The sequence below is a fragment of the Pecten maximus genome, chromosome 8 (assembly GCF_902652985.1).
Source record: "Pecten maximus chromosome 8, xPecMax1.1, whole genome shotgun sequence".
In the NCBI taxonomy this organism is placed as follows: Eukaryota; Metazoa; Mollusca; class Bivalvia; order Pectinida; family Pectinidae; genus Pecten; species Pecten maximus.
In genome coordinates, this window is record NC_047022.1 from 30,192,715 (window position 1) to 30,209,516 (window position 16,802).

General features: G+C 37.8%; 1 protein-coding gene across 1 annotated transcript in view; it reads left to right on the forward strand.

Annotated features, from left to right (window-relative positions):
* Positions 1-1,345: 1,345 nt before the first annotated feature.
* The window catches only part of LOC117333159 (ficolin-2-like), a 32,170-nt gene continuing 16,713 nt past the window's right edge, over positions 1,346-16,802 (forward strand). The window contains 2 exon segments of the mRNA XM_033892314.1: positions 1,346-1,611; positions 10,052-10,775. Coding sequence (XP_033748205.1) covers positions 10,196-10,775 — 580 coding nt within the window. The 5' untranslated portion in view covers positions 1,346-1,611; positions 10,052-10,195.

The following is a 16,802-nucleotide window of genomic DNA, read 5'->3' on the forward strand; positions in this document are numbered from 1 at the left end:
GTGGACAATTATTACGTAATTGATCAACAGGTGTAGTCTACTGACAGGTACCCGTACTAAGTGTTTATACATAAGTATATATACATATACGCTTTACCCGGATTCAGACTGACACGCGTTGTGCGGTAAGGAGGCTTACATACTATTTGGAGAACAGTGTTGTTTGTACCGTTCTGTGTTGACTTTTCTGGCCTCTGGTGGATACTCCACAAGGTATGTACAATTATATAAAGTATCCTAGATTAAAAAAAAAAGAGTAAATAACTGTTATAACAAACTTTTTTCTCTGTTGATTTCATCGTCAGATTTATGACAGCTATGTAATATATTAATCGGGGCTTGATTAGCCTAAATGGCTTCGGTATCTACTAATGTCGATTCTGAAACAGGTCTAATTGGACGAAATATTGTATTCACAACAGATTCATGAATGAGCCTTGTTTTTTTTATTCAGCTGAGTGTGTATAGCAGTAACAACATTTTAGTAATAAACTTGCACAATACCTGGATTTATTGATAAAACTATTAATACGCAATAGCATTTAAAAATGAAATCGACATTTCAAAATTACGGTAAAAATCGACATTTCACACCGATTGACCGGTATCGACGAAATATCGCGAACTTGATCGTGTTCGAATGATTGACAAGTAAAAATGGCTATATCGCCGTGGTTATTTACTAGTATGTGAAAATAACACAACGACTTGTTATAATATCGTACAGTAGTACAAAGACACGCGGCATTTATTTACGTGTTGAAGCACCTGCTAATAGGTTTTATTTATATTTCTATTTACTGGAGTAAATCATTTGATTGGGAGTGAAAATACAAAATAAATACACCATGAAAGGTTTAGAAGTTTGATGCAATCTAAAATGATGAAAATCACAAAAATTCAATATTTAATGGAATGCACTCTTATGGAGACTGGACTCATCGCTTCAAATGATTGTTGAAAACAAATACTGTACTTTCACATAACAGCTATATGAAATTACACAACCACGTTGGAAATTCTGTTTTATTTAAATGACAAAATGACTTCTTCATGCACGAACTCTAATATACTGAAATTTCTCCTCTCTCTCAGATAGAAGTTAGATTTATATTGTTTTTACTGAAACTACAAAAAAAAATGCAATTTTCGCTAACATTGTGAGAGATGCTTCGAGTCAGCTGTGGTCCTTGTTGTGTGTGTGTGTCCGTGTTAGTAGAGAGAGTAAGAAAGATGGAGGGAGGGGGTCGTAATCTGAACTCAAGTGGAGGGGGTAGGTGGCAGGGTTAGTCTGCCAATGGACTGTCAGCTCGTGGTAGACACGGCGCAGCCTCACTCGACTCGCAGTAACAGTGTGTGTAGAGCGGTGGGATAGAACTGCTCCATCGAACGCGCCGTACTAATACATACACTCTCTGTAGTAACTTATTCCTTGAAGTACTTGTCAGGAGGCAAAGTTTACAGGATATTGTTCGTGAGTTGTTTCCGTGTGATGTGGTCTACTTTAGTGGACACAGTTCTCCAGGATACGGGAGATTATTAAGATTTTCTCACATTTGTGCTTTAACAGTGTATATAGATCAGAATAACGTCTGAATATGGACTAGAAAGGTGAGTACACGAAGAAAGATGTGTGTGCTTTAGATCGTGAAGTTTATAAGTAAACGCTAGTGAGACAAACTGTGTAACTTTTGGTATGTTTATTGAAAGGTTACAATTTTTCTTCACGTTAAATGACCTGATTTAAAAGTCCACATTTAACAAGTAATTAATGATAATTTTAAAATAAATGTAATGTTGCTCGATTTATATTTTCGATTCAAATAAATTCAAATGTTTATTGCACAGTTCTTATTCCATAAGTAATTTGATGGCAATATATATACAAACATATAAGAAGGGTATTAGATTATACTGGAGACAAGCCCACTTTCCCCATTTCTACTGTTTTATTAATAGACAAGTTCTTCGTATAATTATTCAACATAGTTTACAAATTGACCGGGATATATTTCTCTAACTTGATCATATAAAGGTCATTTATATAGAAAAAGTAGACTTCGTTATCAGTAACATTACTAACATTATACTGGAGGAAGGGTACACGAAGGTGCGACTCGCTGACTCGGGTAGGTGTCGACGAGATTAGTACATATTTCTATGGATTATCGTAGATTAACTCGTTCATTACCTTCCCAAGTTATGCAGGATTATCAGGTAAACGTGTTCTTTATTTTACGTCACGTGGACGCATTCCAAAGTTTTTCGGGGATTATAATCGGTATTTATAGTAGTTTGTAGTGCTGATCGGTTACGGAGATGTATTGTATAGTAGTTTTGGAGACGGGTATAATCAGCACAGATCGATGAGTATGGTGTAAAAGGTGCTAATTTTTGTTTAAAACCGTGATTAATTGATTTGGTTTCCGACGATGTATTAATGGCACAAAGTATTTTCGTCCAACATATTTATACTAATTTAGAATGGCGTTAAATTTGAGGTTTAGCTTATTGTCGCCATACAATCTTTGTTACATAAACTCAACATTAATCCATCAGAAATTTAGAAATCTAAACTTTGTTATAATGCAAAATTAGTCGGACGCTTGAATATGTCCTTATCATTAAAACGCTTATACTTTGTTAAGTAAAAGCAAGTGTTTCAAGTTTCTGGGTAAATATTGCCACTACTTCATGCTTGAGATTCCCATAAGAAAATTGTCCATGTGCAGACATCTGCTGGAGATTTAACGAGTATGCGAACCAATATTGGCAGGTTTTCGTTATAGAATTGACATTCGTCGATTTTTAGAATTCGACAGAAATATTGGAAGTTTCACTAAAAGAAGTAATGCTAATTTCATCATGTAATTACAAAGTTGTTGATAAGATTTTTCTACATACATGTACATGTAATTACAAAGTTGTTGATAGGATTTTTCTACATAAATGTAATTACAAAGTTGTTGATATGATATTCTCTACATAAATGTAATTACAAAGTTGTTGATATGATATTCTCTACATAAATGTAATTACAAAGTTGTTGATATGATGTTCTCCACATACATGTAATTACAAAGTTGTTGATATGGTATTTTCTACATAAATGTAATTACAAAGTTGTTGATATGATATTCTCTACATAAATGTAATTACAAAGTTGTTGATATGATATTCTCTACATAAATGTAATTACAAAGTTGTTGATACGATATTCTCTACATAAATGTAATTACAAAGTTGTTGATATGATATTCTCTACATAAATGTAATTACAAAGTTGTTGATATGATATTCTCTACATAAATGTAATTACACAGTTGTTGATACGATATTCTCTACATAAATGTAATTACACAGTTGTTGGTACAAAGTTGTTGATAGGATTTTTCTACATAAATGTAATTACAAAGTTGTTGATAGGATGTTCTCTACATTCACGCACTTGATCGCGAAATATCTTAACTTTCCTATTTAAGTACAAATTTCGTTAATTGGAAAACTTTGTGATTCCTTTACAGATGTGCTTGATATATACATTTCGTGAGCAAACGTAATCGTGCATTTATAAACATTTTTGTATTTTAACGTCCACTCTGGTAGCTGGTAACTATAAGGGGATTTAACTTTACCCCGAGAGTCTCTATACAAACGTTTCTGTTTCGTGGAATGTGTATTTGACACGCAATCTGAACAATCCGACTGCTTACTAAATGACGACTTAAAATTACACACAGAAAACATCAAATGATACAAACGAGTCTTTTGCGTTTCTGTGTAAATTTCTTTTGAAAAGAAACTTACGCGTGTATGTACGATACATCAATAAATATTTAGATGTAACATGTACAATTTTTTTTATTATTTTCCATCAGACTGAAATTTGCAGGTGTCTAAAGGCCTTTAAGAAATACATCCCGACACAGATGATAAAAACAGCGTGTAAATGTGTGTTTCAAACACTAATTCACTAAATATAATCGTCAGTGTTGTACATTTAGGCAATGAACAGCGGTTTTAATGTTGTTATTGTCGAAGCAAATGTAAATATACCTCTATGATTATGACAGACACGGAATCTAATATTAGAATAACTTTTAAGCCAATTTGTGTTAAACATTTCATTGCCTGCCTAATATCCTCTCTGGTATTCTTAAACTTTCATCTTAACATGTATTTGATTAAAATGGCTAGTCTGCATAAGCCAAGTCTAAAAACCGTGTAGTTTTATTTGTAAGAGGCTATTGGATATGTCATGGTGTTATAATGTATTTTACAGTTTGAAAGTCGGAAGCACAGCACTGTAGTTGTAGTCCCGAAAAGTAAAGAAAAAAAAAAAAACGTTATCGGAGAGAAAGTACTCGCATCATTAACAAATCACAGTATTGTACGTTCACCATGTACACACATACTTTAAATTGCGACCCATCGATAATCGTCCGAATGCTTTTAGTGTCGTAAACCATGGATTAAGCGACTAAAATCCGAGACGGAACCGCGTCCGGAAACTTATAGTAACCACTTACACAGTTGCAGCATTGAATTGTTCGACTGACCAAGTCAACACAAAAAGTATGAAAGCTAGATCGGGACTCTAACAAGTCTAACACGACAGAACGTTTAAAATTCACTGCCATCCATCATTAACGTTTGATTTCACTACTTGATTTAAATCTGGTATTACAGTATCCGCAGTCCGGATGTTGTTCTTCGTTGCTAGAAAAAAACAGCCTTTTTATATTCAAATACAACTACATTGTGCAATTTAATTGTATTGATATAATAACAGTTGAACATAAGTGTAATATTTTGTCGGCATTTATTTAAACAGCATTATACAATGCAGCCTACAAAGTATTACACTATCGTTTATCCGTGTACTTACGTAAATTGGTGGTAAAGTTCACATAATTCATGTTTCCTTAAATATTGCATTATCTAGCAAAACAATGTTTGAACTTTTTGCCAGCCCCCTCCCTCTGAGTCCGAGCACGTGCAGTTTGTATACACGACCAGGAGTAATCCGCTACATTTACAAGTTTGCGGCGTTGTAGCTCCAGACGTTACAGCCCTTTGAACTCGGAGAGCCTAAGGGAACTGGCATATTATGACACCCTTATCAACTTGGCAACGCATCTCCCGGTCTTTCCGTGCACGCGCTTACCCAGCACACATAATATAACGAAACGAAAACGGACGAGAATTCCGGGACGATAACAATGACATTCGTATGCAAACCTCAGATATGTATCAGACAATACGTGTCATAATTGTGTAAATACAATGTCGAGGTAAAACAGAAGGCAGGATAGGAATCTACTAAGATAAATGTGTCCGATATACAGTGTATTAAAACGTTTACACAATTTAAATCATGTTCATGTTCTTTGATACTAAAAACCATTAAATCGAAACTTGAACACAACTGATACGACTTTGCTTATAAGTATATGTCATATATTCGATATACATTTGTATATTATACTGTATAAAGACAAACCACGATGATAACGTTATCGGTAATATTAATGTAGTCTATGTCACGTGGTACACAGTTTGCGAGATGATAAACATTCCTGATATTAACTACTTAGAAGGTTCACAAGAATTTAACAGCAAACTGAATACACTGAGATGTTTAATTATTGACACACGTGAAGGTTACACTTAAATATTCAGTGTTCTTACTGCAGTCGCTGGTGTTAATTGTCTAAGTGGCGAGATCGATTCTGTCGAGTCGACAGAGTTAACCTTGTCTGTCAAGGGATGTCTAGTCTGTCTGCTGTTGTACATTATGTACACGGCGGACTGTTGACAACTTGGGACGTTTATCAATCAATTTGTGTTGACATTTTCATACCCATGTAGAAAATGTTGTCTTGCTAGAATTTTAGGCATGGCTCCTGTATGAAACAACCATTAACCAGTTTAATAGGATACGACAAAATTTAAATGTTCATTTTCTTTTAAACAGTATGAACATGTTAAGGTTCGAGTCTATGTATTATTGTTTCTTACAAAATTACAGTCGATCATGAGACGGACCGATATTGCTTCCATTGGGCATAGATTCATTGGCCTCTGGTCTCAACGATGAAACTGAATAGAAATGAAAAACAAAAACAAAAAACTGTAAATATAGCGTTGTCATAGGAGCAGTGCGTGTAGTGTATGATATTAACAGGGGTTTTTTGCTCACCAGTTATACACAACATTTACTGCTATATGAGATAATTGAAGACTACATGACTATGCCAATGCATTACAGCAATTTGTGTCGATGTAATAGGTGTTAGTTATGGCGTGCGATGGTCCCCCCAGACATCAAACAATAGTCATAAATCCCGACCCCACTCGACACGTAAACCACGGGCGTCAGGGCGCACTCATCCCTTGACACGTGTAATGACACAATGGCGTGTCGGATTCACGGTTCCGCCTCTCACCTCGTGGTTAGACCGTACCCTGATTGGCACTGTAAGCAAAAATTAGAATAATTCCTACGGAGATGATAATTTAGCACTCGCACAACTATGTAACAAAACTAATAAAACACATTACTCTCCATTCCAAGACTAACTGTTACTTTTTATAAGCATCAGAAAAACCGAGACGATTTCGAACGTTCGCATCACCCAGAGTGTAATAGTGGTTAGCGCGGCGGTTGGTCGAGTCTTTATTGATTAATTTCAAATCAAACCCCAATAGACCTATATATTACCACTAACGAATTGGGTTTTAATTTTCTCCGATTGGTTTAGTCATCATCTGTTTATAGTCTGTCTGTTTTGATCTACAGCATGATTCACACGAAACCCGTCTACTATTTTACCTGATGGTATACCCATCCGTACACGGTACGGAGGCTGCGAAGGTGGCTCATCATTTTATTGTATGCATGATTCATACACAACAGTTTAAATAATTTGCAAGCTGACGGTATAAACATACCTAGAGACGGAACTTAGCGGCACCATTGTAGACTTATAGTCTGACGGGAAGAACTGGTGAAAGGACACATCGTCTGTACCGGATTATTTCTGACAGAAGACGGGTAGCACCGACAAACTAAAGGTAGGCACGCTCTGCGCCGACTATACGGTATATTATCGCTGGCGAAGTAATGATTGGTAGTCTGGCACCTGGACGGAAGTTTTATTATCTAGGGTATTACGTTCGTGTTCCAAAAGTACAGCAGTTTGTTTACATACGGGAACGTTTTTTCGACCGACATTATCTATAATAAATTGTATTTGTGGTTCCAGATGTCTAAAACACCAACTTTATCGATTACATCTCGGCTCGGATTCATAAAGGCGTAACAAGTAGACTTGTTTCGACAATGTAACTAAAACAATTCTATTTATTACAGTTAACTAGATACATGACTTTTTTTTCTAAGAAATTAAAGGTTGGCGCATATAACCATTCGATTTCCATGAGATTGTGAGATGTACATTATTAGTGTACGAGGGTCCGTGCGTTGTCGCGTCGTAGAACTTGTTTCTCAGTATCCAGACACATGTTGCGATTAAGGTACGACATTTCGCATTTCTTCCAAACTCGCATCAAGATGGTGTTCTATGTCCGAAGGCGTTTTATGCCAATGTAACATATATCATACCAGTGTAACCTTGGTGCAAACTGCATGCAGATTTTCTCCAACTCGACCCCAGTAATGGCGTCGCTGTACATCTAATGTGTCTGACGGCTGGACACCACGCAGTGCGCGTTCATGTCTTGACCAGTTGTTGCTTACATGTCCCAGGTAATGTAAGTGTGGCATGGTGGGGCTAATGAGGTACGGATCATTTGGCACGTGCTGGATAGCGATGGTTGTCTTGGCACGTGTCGTACTTTGATGGCTGACCACCTTATGTTGGTTGCGAGAACGAGGCTTGGGGGACAAGACACTAGTACATCATATCTGTATGTACGCCGCCACACTGGCCGTACAAACTGACCAATACCTCGTTCGTGTTGCCATAGTAATAAAACATAGACAACGTGTATCTACAGCAAATAGTGAAGTGTCTTTACATTCCTCAATCAATTGCTTTCGTGATTTTTTTTTTCATGGAAAATATCGTTAGGATCTTTATTTTAGGTCAAATTAAGAAAACCAGAAACGAATCATCGCATCCCCTATTCCCTGTGCCATTTAGTGGCACGTCAGTGGCCCTTTGGGTACAAACGTGTACAGTTCGAGGATCCTGTAAGTGGACCATACCACTTATGTCCGAGTCCCCACGGTATACTATTCCCACTTAGTGTCTAATTTGACAAGTGGTATGGTGCCTCAAACCTGCAGTCTGTGTCTCGTGTCGGGCATTTAGTACATGTAGCAGGGGGTCCCAAATCTGCCGAATGGGTCTAGTGTCGGGCAATTACGTACATGTAGCAAGGGGTCCCAATTCTGCCGAATGGGTCTGGTGTCGTGCAATTAGTACATGTATCAAGGGGTCCCAAATTCTGCCGAATGGGTCTGGTGTCGGGCAATAAGTACATGTAGCAGGGGGTCCCAAATCTGCCGAATGGGTCTGGTGTCGGGCAATTAGACGTCTGGGTCTGGTTTCCAATGCGACAAGAAGTGTTGGGTCCCAAACCTACCGTGTGAGGAGCAGTGTACGCAAATCTACTATTCTAACTCGATGTCGTTACAATATTAAATTTATCAGGACTTATAGATACGCGTGTATCTGAGCTGAAACTTTTCCGGTCGCAACCGCCGAGATGTGCGCTTCTGATGCTATGCACAATTTTTGTGCATTTTTTGGATCAAGCTATCTGCATCTACAATCTTCTATAAATAAAAACATAATTAAAACATTTTGATTGCAAAATGATAAAATAATATGACAAAACGACCTGTCGTCAATTGCAAGAGTATGAACTTTGGACAGGCCCTGGTTACGTGTTCTGTAGCAGAGTTCTGACTCCATCTTCTCGTCATGTTCAAATTCCCACGTGTCATTCTGTGTAGCCTTTGTAGTACATGGTGGCCTTTAATTAGTCATGTCGCGGGCTGTTGTGTCTGAACCTGCCATTGATTAAGTATGTAGTAGTTGTATGTAGTAGCATTTAAAGTGAGTAATTAACAGGTAAGTAAACTCCAGGTGAGGGGACATTGTTGTTAAATTGCTCACCCAAAACAAAGGCAGTCATTCATTCCCTATAGATTGTAGTACATTTCTTTACTCACTGGGAAAAAATCTAATTCATCAAAAGTCATTGATTTGGAAAGACAACCCCATCCTTAACTTGCAAATGTCAAATGTTTCATTTTGACGATTTTTTTTTTATTAATCATCAAATATACATTGTAGTTATTTTCTCTTTCTCACAAAGCTCATGCCACTTGGGCAGCTTTATGGTGACGTAATCTCGGTTGCCGTTTGAGTATAAATATCGGACTCTAAACACGAAGGCATTGTGATAATTTGTGTTAAGTACGAGATGTAAATATTCTCTCTAACGGCTAACGTTCTACTAATCTCGACTTACGTCACGCTGTTTTCTCCGTGTACCCACGTATAGCCTCTCGAACTCGCCCTGTGTGTGATCTGTCTGCCCGAAATTATAAACCCCGGAACAAAAGACGGGCATAATGACCGGAACATTCGAAAATCACTCGACGCCACTCATGTTGATCCAGGTCTAAGTAATAACAATAAGGTGTGATGATAACGTCGACTTACTCAGGTAGGAAGGGATCAGCCGTATCCTAGGTCGCTATCAGGGCGGGTGCGTTCGATTGTTACTTTTAATACTCGTCTCCGATCACATAACAAGATGATCAGCGTGTTTCTAAACATCAAAGGTCTCTGTTACAATGGGTTTTCAGTAGGATATATAACATATTTAATAGTTTTGTTTACTTACATTAAAACGAACAGTTCACTAGCTATTTTCCTGTGACGTCACTCTGAGTCACGACACCCGACCCGGCCTACGGACAGTTGACTATTTCCCTGTATCTACATCGCCCACGGACAAGTGCGTCTGGTTAATTTGATATCCTATTTCACTGTTTATATATTTTTTCCAGATAAACAGCGCTAACCATGTGGTGGACAGCCAGACTAAACGTGTGTTGTGAAGCGAGCTGTGTCATATAGCGCAGGAAGGGGCTGGAGAATCAAATAAGAGATATATATATATACCATATTTAAGAGGATACTATTTATTCAGTATGGATTTACGGCGAATGTTACAAGGGATCTTGTGTCTGTCTGTGTTTGTGACAATGTATTCCACGGTACCAGTACTCAGGAACCGGAAACGGAAGACCAGGCCGTGTAGATGTAAAAAGTTATTCAAAGATATAAATGACGTCATTGATTCCAAATTTAAAACATTAGAAGAGAAATTCATAGAACGTTTACCAAACGTGAACGACTTAAGTGTAAATGGCACGTTAAGTTTACAAGAAATGAACTCGAAAATGAGTCTACTGTTTCGGAACGTTCAGGAAACAGAAGAAGTGTTACGGCGGGAAAGTCTCGCGCTAAGACAGGTGAAGGAGCACATGGAAACACAGAGTGATACAATGGGGAACATGAGTAACGGTCTTAGCGCTGTTGAAGCGATTGTCAGAAACTTAACTAAAGTTGTGGAAAATTTGAGAATTATTTCTTCAAGTTCTATAAGTAACGCCATCGTGGATCCGACTACGTCAACGACGACGACAACGGAAGGTCCTACCACCCATGCGCCCAGCCAACCGGAGGTTCCATCACACAATGGGCCAGCATCGATCGTGTATCCCAGACGTAAGTAGCGATTTTTTTGACATACTTTTTTATATTCAAAGAATGACAATACTATAGATTACTACAGTGATATCGTGTGTGGATGCTGACAGCACGTGTTATGTAACTGGTGTTAGGGAAAGCCTATACGCCACCCACAAACAGGAGGCTCGTGTTTCCTGTAACCAATTAACCTCTCTAATTGATATATATTAGCTTTTCTAATTATTCCTCGCGGATTGCCATCGTTACTGGTGAACTGGTGTCAGGACAAAGTGATGCCAGCGGCCCAGCCTACTGGTAATCCCACAGGAACAGTAATTCGCGCGAGGGATTAGGGTGCACGGATAAAGATCACTTTATTGCGGTCAGTGTTTGCATTATGAGCGCTCTGGGAAGTGTTGGGTTTTGCTGACACCACGGGAGATGTAGATACCAGTGATCTGGAGTGTGTTCCACTTGCCAATAGAAGTCAGTTCCCTACTAACAGGCAGTGCCTTAGATACACGATTCGTTTTCATAATGAATCGTTGGTTGACTGGAATTATTACTACATCTATCAAAATAATATATTTAGTTAATTGACCGTTAGTGATTTCGGACGTTTAGAAACACTCACAGCTAATATTGCGTTGTCTGTTTTATATGGTTATGGTTCATGATTCTGTTTTAGATAATCACTCTACACTACTTCCCAGTAACTCATGTAGTGAACTGTAATGTACGTGTAGGTAAGTGTTTTGACCGGCGGTCAGCACGCCCCGACACGTTTCATGAATTCAGCGTGTAACCCGATACACACACTTTCTCCAACTCCGTTTTTATGGCAAATAACACAGATCGTTTCCTTCCCGTCTGTCTTGTCTCGAGGTTCTGACGGACTAATAGCATCGCCCCGATAATTGCCCAAACAGTCAATGGCGCATGCTCTACATCTGCTGACACGCATGAAGCAGTTGTCTGTCCTTTGTGACCTTTGCCTTCACGTGCTGAGGCGATCTGTATTTTGATTGGATACAGACAACTTTGAAAGTTGTTCTGGTTGGTTTGATAGCATCAGAGACCTGTGTGGCTTTACCTGTACTTTTCGTAGCTGTAGGTGCTCTCTGTCATCATCCTCATAAAACTTTATAAGAGAAAATATGAAAACATATTGCTGATATTAGATTCAGGGAGATGTCAAACTATAAGTGGTATGCCCTTACGTAATAGTACATGAATGAATGGAATGGAGGTGAATCATCCAGTTCTGAAAGTATCCTGCATATTTTCCCGTGTCAGATATAAAAAGAATCGACTAAAACAGAGGAATCCTATCATTTTTCGCACTGGATGTTTACTACTCGGCCTGACCGCCATTGTGGTCGGTTATTACCCGATAAATAGACTAGATTAGGACGCATGTTAACACATTTCTCAGGATTTCTCATCAGCCTTACGAGGTTTACATGTCCATTCAGCGACTATGTGGTCTTGGCCACAAATGTTATTGTTAGTAACCAACTATTTATCAATGTGTCGCAGTGTTCTTAAAATAAAAAACAGATACGGATATGTAGGAAACGTATTAGCGTAAACATTGGAATTTTAAATTAGATCTATAAAACGGTGCCAATTCTGGTATTCTAAATGCCGGAAACTCATGATTACTACGAACGGGAGTAAATTATTCCGGAAACATATCTTGAGGGAATCTCTCCGTGGGTTGTATGGCTATATGGGTCTTTGCCAGATGAGATACGGGACGGGATCGAGGTTTGGGCTAAACTTCGGTCTTCTACGCACGGCCTTATCCTCCCCGATTCAGCCCTATCTCGTTGCCATCAGGGTACAGTGTAATAGTTTTAATTGACATAGTTGAAATACCCAGAGGTGTTAAGAGATAACAAAGTTAATGTGCGTGTTTGATGTATGTGTTGACATCTAAGATACAAAGTGGGTCTGGTCCGGAATGGTTTAAACGTCTTTATATATTTTTATCTCCTCGTGATTTCGGACGTTTTATTATGAATCCAAATCAGAACATGTCGTACTGAGGTACGCTAAATTATCAAAGTGTCAACATATCTCAAAAATTGAAATTATAATCCAGTCCGGGGAAGGGCTATATTTGATGAAGGTTCTCCATGACGTCACAAAAGTAATGCCATGACAATCAGACAAAGCAAATAATTCTGTATTATAAATACATGTATAGATTATAACGATACAACTATTTCATCAGATTTAGTGATGTTGTTCAGTCTTAGTGTTAATGATGGCAATGTTACATTTTCTATAATAACAACACAGGGAGTAGGGCACGATTGGATTAACAACTTATGTTCCATATATATAATTTCCTCTAAGTATATGCGCACCTGCGCCTTGATACATTGTATCAATTTTTGCATTATTTTATTCTACAACAAAGGTTACATGTGAGGATCTGTATAGGTACTACATGTGCTGGTTATATACAGAAGGTACCACATGTACATGTTATATACAGAAGGTACCACATGTACTGTTATATACAGAAGGTACCACATGTACATGTTATATACAGAAGGTACCACATGTACATGTTATATACAGAAGGTACCACATGTACTGTTATATACAGAAGGTACCACATGTACATGTTATATACAGAAGGTACCACATGTACTGTTATGTACAGAAGGTACCACATGTACACGTTATATACAGAAGGTACCACATGTACTGGTTATATACAGAAGGTACCACATGTACTTGCTATATACAGAAGGTACCACATGCACTGTTATATACAGAAGGTACCACATGTACATTTACATACAGAAGGTACCACATGTACTGTTATATACGGAAGGTACCACATGTACTGTTATATACAGAAGGTACCACATGTACACGTTATATACAGAAGGTACCACATGTACATGTTACATACAGAAGGTACCACATGTACTGTTATATACGGAAGGTACCACATGTACTGTTATATACAGAAGGTACCACATGTACACGTTATATACAGAAGGTACCACATGTACATGTTATATACGGAAGGTACCACATGAACTGTTATATACGGAAGGTAACACATGTACAGTACTGAATGGTTATATTTAATTTAGTTATATACGGAAGTAAGAAGTTACATGTTTAGTTCCACTATTTAGGATTACTGAAATCATTTGGAAGTTTCCAGTATAATAATTTAGTCATGTGTTTCGTTCCCTGTATAACCGAAGTCACGTGTTTAGTTCCAGTACATAACTGAAGTCACGTGTTTAGTTCCAGTATATTACTGAAATCACGTGTTAAGTTCCCTGTATAACTGAAGTCACGTGTTTAGTTCCAGTATATTACTGAAATCACGTGTTAAGTTCCCTGTATAACCGAAGTCTCGTGTTTAGTTTCCTGTATAACTGAAGTCACGTGTTTAGTTCCAGTATATTACTGAAGTGACGTATTTAGCTCCCTGTATAACTGAAGTCACGTATTTAGCTCCCTTTAAAACTAAAGTCACGTGTTTCGTTCCCTATATTACTGAAGTCACGTGTTTAGTTCCAGTATATTACTGAAATCATTTGGAAGTTTCCAGTATAATTTAGTATCGTGTTTAGTTCCCTGTATAACCGAAGTCACGTGTTTCGTTCCCTGTATAACTGAAGTCATGTGTTTAGTTCCAGTACATAACTGAAGTCACGTGTTTAGTTCCAGTATATTACTGAAATCACGTGTTTAGTTTCCTGTATAACCGAAGTCTCGTGTTTAGTTTCCTGTATAACTGAAGTCACGTGTTTAGTTCCAGTATATTACTGAAGTGACGTATTTAGCTCCCTGTATAACTGAAGTCACGTATTTAGCTCCCTTTATAACTAAAGTCACGTGTTTCGTTCCCTATATTACTGAAGTCACGTGTTTAGTTCCTTGTATTAATGAAGTTGCTGTTATTACCATGTAAACAATCTGATAAATAATTGATATTTTTAGACTGTTCAGCCTTTTTTTGCCGTACAAATCTGTTAAAAGAGAAATTAATGTTATCGCTAGAATCTTGTTTAAATATAGTTGTATTATTGTTACACGCATGGAGCTAGGATTTCGTTTACACCAGCGTGCTTGAGGTAATGAAACTTTCCAGAATTACAAGATAACAGAACTGATGTTAATTCGAATGTTATCATGACTGATGGTATCACACAGCTCAGGCCTGGGGGATCAAAAGGATCACTGAAACCCCCTTCATTTCACATGTTATTCTGCAGCAGAAGTATGGGGCGAAAACACAACACGAATTTAATAAACCTGCGAACAAAATGGTTTACGTTTAGGAAAACGATAGGTTGGGGATCATCATTCTCTGAGAAGAGCACGACATGTCTTGTTTTAACGAAAATATTCTCCCCTCCCTTTTCCGCCCCTCATTTGTACATAAATTGGAGGGTGATGTTGCTTTAGGCGTATCAATTTGCTGACGGCTGTAGCGTGACACACCTGATCGGGACAAATCACCATTCTGTATAGTCATATCAATCCGCGATCTTATCTAGTACCACATCTAACCGTCCAATCAGAATGTTTAATGAAGCCTGCTGATTATTTGACGAGAAGAGTAACTTTTCCCGATGCTCACGAATCCTTGTATTGTACGGTAACACGATCCCTCGCCCCTTTCTAAAACGCCCCTGTTTAACCACTCATTCTCAATCAAACTGTGAAATCCAAACGCGATCCTTTTACTGAAACATGCAGATAATGGTAATCTCGCATCAAATGGAAAAAAAGTACTTCCATTCAAAATTGTCAATCTATTACTTTTGTGTTTGTAATTTTATTACATATATTATTGTAAAACTACGAGAGTCTATGAACATACAATACATTTCGCATCCATTTATGAACTTTCGGGAGTTCTTGAGAGATATCGTTGTTGTCGTTTAATAATGCATTTAACAAATACTCACTTTGATAGTTTTTTAATCAGGGTTAGCACGGGCCTTGAGAAAGCCTTGAATTTCACCTTTGGCCTTGAAAAGCCTTGAATTTCATTCTGGGCCTTGAAAAGTCTTGAAAATTAGTTTACAGCCTTGAAAAATCCTTGAATATTAAGGTTATTGAAACCCTGGCCACTGATCATCTGATTCAACTTTGTCTATGCCGCCTCCCTTACAGACATTTATAATTTACAAGTCAAGTTGTATTTTGATAGTAGATAGTTATAAGTTGCTTTTTTGTTCTCTTGTTCCCTCCCAATTTTACTTAGATGATGCGTAAAGTGGGCCTTGAATACTTAATTAAGACATTGGAAAAGGCTTGAAATGGCCTTGAATTTGGTTTGATATACACCCTGTTAATACTAGTTTTGTTATTACAGACTTGTTTACAGCAGTTTACAAATATAAAGTTAAACAGTATATATATATATCTACTGATATACTAACCTGTTGCATGTTTCATTTAATATCGACACATTACGTCGGCCTGATCTCGACAATGATACAACAGCCGACCAACACAGCCATCAGAACGAGGCTGCGGCATTCACTACAACTCGAACAAGTTTATCAAAAGATACGCAGTTTTTGTGTTACAAATGTCGAAATCTGGGGTTATTCTGGGCTACTAAAAATCGATAGAACTTAACCCCAGTCATCCGTGTATGTATGGATGTTGATGTATATAGTAAAGATGGATCTATAGAAGGAGGGATCGATCCTATCTTAAGTTGCGGGATGTTTACGACACGTACATCACAGTTTCACTGTTAACATGGAAACACTATCCCTTGTAATGATTACCAGGACTTATTCGTGGAAATCTGAATCCCAATAAAATATATCACCGGTAAATTGTCCAAATATGATACAGCTGTAGTAAGAAAAAGTTGCGTGCAGCCATGTTTTATACTTTGCGATACACGATGGCCGAGGAGGGGTTGTTATCCAGACTGAACCTGTTGAAAGGCAACGTAAGTCCCGACACCTGTTGGCTAGCTTAGATCCTTGTCTGAATCAAACGCGCCGTGATTATGTTTCTTACTGAATAAAAACGCTCTGTGCTGTTTTAGGACTA